Genomic DNA, 5,173 nt, shown 5'->3' on the forward strand with positions numbered 1-5,173 from the left:
CATGTTCCAACAGTTATATATATTTATATATATATATATATATATATATATATATATATATATATATATATATTTTGCCATTCAAAAAAAAAAAAAAGATGACAAAACTCTACATCAAGAGATTTACCAATATTGCATGAACATATCTATAATCAAACTCAAGACATCTGATTAAGCTCAAAGAGATCTCATCAAATTGTTATTAGATTTGCAATGTGCTTTGATTGGATGTACATTTTAAAAAAAAAAAAAAAAAGTATTACATATAAGAAGAGAACAAGAGAGGTCAAATGAGATTCGTTTGCCCAATAATAAACAACCATATCTTGTCAGGTAGGTAGATCTAAACAGTATTTGGATTACAAAGAATCAATCCGGATCTGCATAGGTTTCAATATAATTTGTATTTTTTTCATTAACAATCAGTCTATTTTCATGTATAGAAGCCAAACTAGAATGCTAAGGAAACATATTATGGGATGTATGATTTACGTATATGTATTTTATATTCTGTCCATAATATTAAGTATAGGTAGGAAATGGCAATTTAGAAAAGTTATCTTGTAAATCTGTGACTGAAACAGTGTTCAAAGAGATATCAAGAGGGTTCCCACCACCTTCATCCAGCAATACCAAACTGTTTTCACCATCTTTAAGGAAAGACCGAGGAACATGATACCTGTAGCAACATAACACATAGCATTAATTAGTATCTAAAAGTAGTCATTGTAGTTCAAGTGTCCTTGTCATAATTTGTTATTCCTTTTCTTCCATGTTAAGTTACAATATGAGGTAGAAATAAGTGGTAACTCACAATGACTGTGAAGGATTGCCTTTGGAATCAAGAAACAAAATCCAATAGCGACCAATGCTTTGTCCATTTACCCAAGCTTCACCTTTTGACATCGAGCTAAGGTCTAAGGCAACAGGGTCATTTCCCTTAGGTGTGTCAAATGTAGTCTGCGAATTCAAAATTCTCATTGTCACGCACACTTCCATATAATAAAAAGTATTACTGTGTAACAAAAATATAAATAAGAGTTCCCTCAAAAAAAAAAAAAAAATATAAATAAGAGCTTATTTGCAATCTTCATTTAATTACTATATCTTCTAATATGCTAACTACTGTACAGAAAAATGATAATAGTGCTATTAATATCACAACTACTACTTCCTTTGTTATTTTACCTTGTACCAGGTGAGAGTAACTTCATCAATCGTGATATTCCCCAGTTGAGTCCATTTAATGTCTGTGCTATTATGTTCTGTATATACTTCTAATTGCTCTCCAAGTAATCCAACCTATAGTGCACAAGATTGATGAAAAAGTTGACACACAAAGAAGGGTGAGAATGTAAAGTTTATATAAACAAAATTTGACCATTTAAGGTATATAACATGATCAATAGCAGGTAACCTTATATCCCCATGTAGAATTGTTCAAATTAACAGACTCTTGTTCATTGCACTGAAGTTCCACATTGTTTAAACCAGCAAATCTTTTTTCAAGAAATGCCCCTGAATCCTATAAACCAACACAAAATATCTCAGACTTAAATATTACAAAGTAAAAAGAAAAAAGTATTATACATACCACTAAAAATCCTTAAAAAAAAAAACATACCGGTAGTCCAACCATACCGCTGAGAATAGATATGTTGTTTGTTCCTTCTTCTAATGTAATTGGGAGCTCTAATGTAAATGACTTCACATCATGATTTCCATGTGCCCCTCCTAGTAGATTTAATCAGAATAAAGTGATGATCAATTAAACCACCAAGGTCACTTCTTTAGAAGCTTCAAATTTTGGATGTGTGTGTGCAATAAATTGTGCATATATGTACCAATGTATGTATTGTTCACAAAAGCGTAGGCAACATGAGCAGCAGATTGAACATGGAGTATTGGATCGTTGCAAGATAAATTATTTTCAAGCCTGTTCATAAAATTAATAAAAAGAAATGTAGTAAGTAATGACATGTTACATATATATATATATATTTGATAGATTTATTGTTAGAATTTAAAACAGATCATAACTAACCTAAGAGTATACCAAAGGTAATCAGATTTGTCTTTGGTTGTATTCATTTGCTCAAGTAATGAGTCTGATCTTAGTGAAGTGTCATCAAAGTTTGGAATGACATCTTGGAATTGTTTCCAATCATCAACTGAGCTGAAGTTTTGTCTTGAAGTTATGATCCTTCTGTTGCTTGTTGTATTTAACTGTATAGTGTATACATAAATTTAAATTATATATAATTAAAAGGACTACAATGGAACAGAAAATCACATGATCAATTAATTTTGCCAAAGTTATAACTTACATGTGCGGTATTGAAAGCCACATTTTGACAATCTGGTAAAATACTTATAGACTTTGGGAGCAATTTGTATGAACTATTGTTGAATTGGACAGTAACAGTGTTCCCTTTATCATTGTTTATAAGAAATGCAACACATTCTCCTTTTTCTTCTTCAAACACATAACCCTATCAAAATGAAAGAAAAAAAACCTATGAATATTTGAATTGCAGTATGTGAAAACAAACCTATTGGAGAAAAAAAATTGAGAGCATTCACCTCTTGAAGTTCACCTAAAGCAAAGTTTCTCTGCACTCCTTGTAATAAAGTGGTGGAACAAGACTTGATTGCAGCATGCAACTCCTTGAGATGTCCCCACTTAGGTTGCCTGAATAAACCTAACAATAATATTTGCAAAATTAAAATTTTATATGTAGTGAGGTAGGAAAATGACAAATTATACACATGCCATTCAAAAATGAATAAATTAAAATTGATGTTATACACTTACCATATTCATCAAGTGGTGCTTGATCATAATAGGCTGTTATAGTATAAGCAGAGCTTGTTCTCCCAAAGTTAGTTCCACCATGATACTAGGTTGCAAACATTGTTAATTAGAGCTTTATAGTGTAAGATTGATTCTGATTAATGCAAATAAAATAAGCTTAAATGAAGAATAATACCATATAGTAGTTGACAAAGCTTCCATTTCTTGCAACCCAAAGAGTGACATGAAATGCAATGTCTTCAGCAGAGCGTATATATGGCAATCCACCATATACTTGATAGCTTCAACCAGAAGAAAAAAAAAAAAAACAAAAAAAAAACAAGTAGTTAATTATGTTGATCATAAACGTTTTTTATCCTCAATAAATATAAGGTTGTAATTCATGAACTTACAAAGATGTCCAATTCTCTGTCCACATCGCAGGCTTATTGGGAGAGTTTGGTCCAGTAAAAGTTTCTCCACATCTCATGCCGTTGCATGTATTGATCTGCATTCATAGAACATTTGTGCAGGTTTAGATTTTTTTTTTGTAATTTTTCACAATAATTTTTTGGTAGGTCTTATAAATACTTAGAAAAGAATCATACCCAGAATCTATGGATTTTTCTCAAGATTTTAGCTAGTACCTGTATATTTTTTATTGTATTTACTTTAATTTTAAAATTTATTTAGTACGGTCCATTATTTTATTTCTTAGTATTAAAATTCATTTGCACCTTCTTAAGAATATATGATACTTGTTTTTGACAACAGATGTTTGTTATGTCACAAGTTAGCGGGATAATTACTTACGAAAATTCACAAGTTATGTCACAATGTTTGTTATAGCTGCTGCATGCCTAAAGTTGGATTTGAACGCAGGATTTTGGTTAAGCTAATTGTGCCATCTCATCTAAGCGCTTTTGGATACATAAAAGGTATATGATAGAATGACATAATAATAAAATCATTAAATCTAAAATTTTAATTAAATTTATAAACAAGTGGGATGGGGTGAGTGGAACTGACCACAGGATCAGGAGCATCGGGTTGCTTGCACATAACCCATGGTACGCCTGTATTAAGACCCACTGCCATTTTTGCAGCCCATTCAACATACTGCGATCCTGCAGTTCCAAATGCCTTTTGGATATTTCCATATTCATTCTCAATCTATAACATAATCAGCCATTCAATGGTGGGAGAAAAAATAATTGGTTAAATTAAACTATTATAAGTTAACATTAACAGGAATCATATATACCTGTGACAATATAATTGGGCCTCCTTGCGAAGCATATAAACCCTCTTCTTTCATCATGTTCACGATTTTTGTTGTAAAATTTTGCATGTAGAACTAAATTAAAGAAGCATATAAATAGACATGTTAGTATTAATGTAACACAACAAATAAGTGTGGCCAAAAGAGCATGCTAGCTAAATGTACGTACCTTGAATGGCTCATTGTCCGTTCGGTAGACAATGCCTGGGACATCATGTAGCCAAAATGGAAATCCACTTCAAGTTTTAACAATTAGCATTATGTGTTAGAGATGACAATTTTGGCTTAGTAATTGGGAATAAATAAATAAAATTGAGTACATTTTTATGTAAGTTAGTGAAAGTACCCGTAATTCCATTCACTCTCGATGAAAGGTCCAATCCTAAGGGAAACATACAATCCTTGAGCATGGATTTCCTTTATGAATCCCACCAAGTCATTTCTTCCGCTGAAATCATACTGTGGTATGTATGTATTTGGTGTATTACTTTTTTTTTTTTGGAAAGACCGTAATTAATAATACTTCACATATGTACATGATGCCAATATATTATTACTTTTGTTTTTTTCTAGATTACCTTTAAAGAATGGTGGGTAAAATTTATCCATCAACTAATGAAAATGAGTCTTTGTTATTGTTGTTAATGATAGTTTATAGGTGCCACTTAAAAATGTACTTATTTGGCTGATGTTCATTGGTCGAGTAAAACATATCCACGATTTTTTCTTGGGTAACTTAGGTGTCACCCTGTTTAATACTCCCTCCGGTCCTATTTACAAGAAACAATTTACTTTTTAGAGACATTAAATAATTTAGGGTTAATAGGCTTTTACCCCCCTGTAATATAGGTGACTTTTGGTTTTGCCCCCTAGGAAATTTTTTTTTTAGATTCCGTCCTCGTAAAATGAAGATTCTTTGGTTTTGCCCCCTGACCCCAATGAGTCAGCAGAATCTCCTATGTGGCACGCTGCGTCAGCAGATTCTGCTGACGTGGCGCGCTGACTGTATAATTATTTTTATTTTTTATTTTTTTATTGGGGTACACGTGGCATTTTTTTATTTTTTTTAAAAAAAATATTTAAAAAATTGAAAAATT

General features: G+C 31.5%; 1 protein-coding gene across 1 annotated transcript; it reads right to left on the minus strand.

Moving 5' to 3' along the window:
- Positions 1 to 284: 284 nt before the first annotated feature.
- On the minus strand, positions 285 to 4,892 carry LOC146941753 (beta-galactosidase 6-like). The gene is made up of 16 exons (XM_085755585.1): positions 4,423 to 4,892; positions 4,246 to 4,312; positions 4,059 to 4,151; positions 3,824 to 3,967; positions 3,208 to 3,302; positions 2,991 to 3,096; positions 2,816 to 2,900; positions 2,584 to 2,702; positions 2,328 to 2,492; positions 2,045 to 2,226; positions 1,845 to 1,936; positions 1,625 to 1,734; positions 1,418 to 1,525; positions 1,189 to 1,302; positions 815 to 960; positions 285 to 679 (listed from the first exon to the last, which is right to left on the minus strand). The coding sequence occupies exons 3-16, from the start codon at positions 4,143 to 4,145 to the stop codon at positions 523 to 525; spliced, it is 1,710 nt and encodes a 569-aa protein (XP_085611711.1). The 5' UTR covers positions 4,146 to 4,151; positions 4,246 to 4,312; positions 4,423 to 4,892; the 3' UTR covers positions 285 to 522.
- Between the last annotated feature and the right edge of the window lie 281 nt (positions 4,893 to 5,173).

Source organism: Medicago sativa, chromosome 3 (assembly GCF_051527215.1).
Source record: "Medicago sativa cultivar Bolivia chromosome 3, Bolivia_mono, whole genome shotgun sequence".
NCBI lineage: Eukaryota > Viridiplantae > Streptophyta > Magnoliopsida > Fabales > Fabaceae > Medicago > Medicago sativa.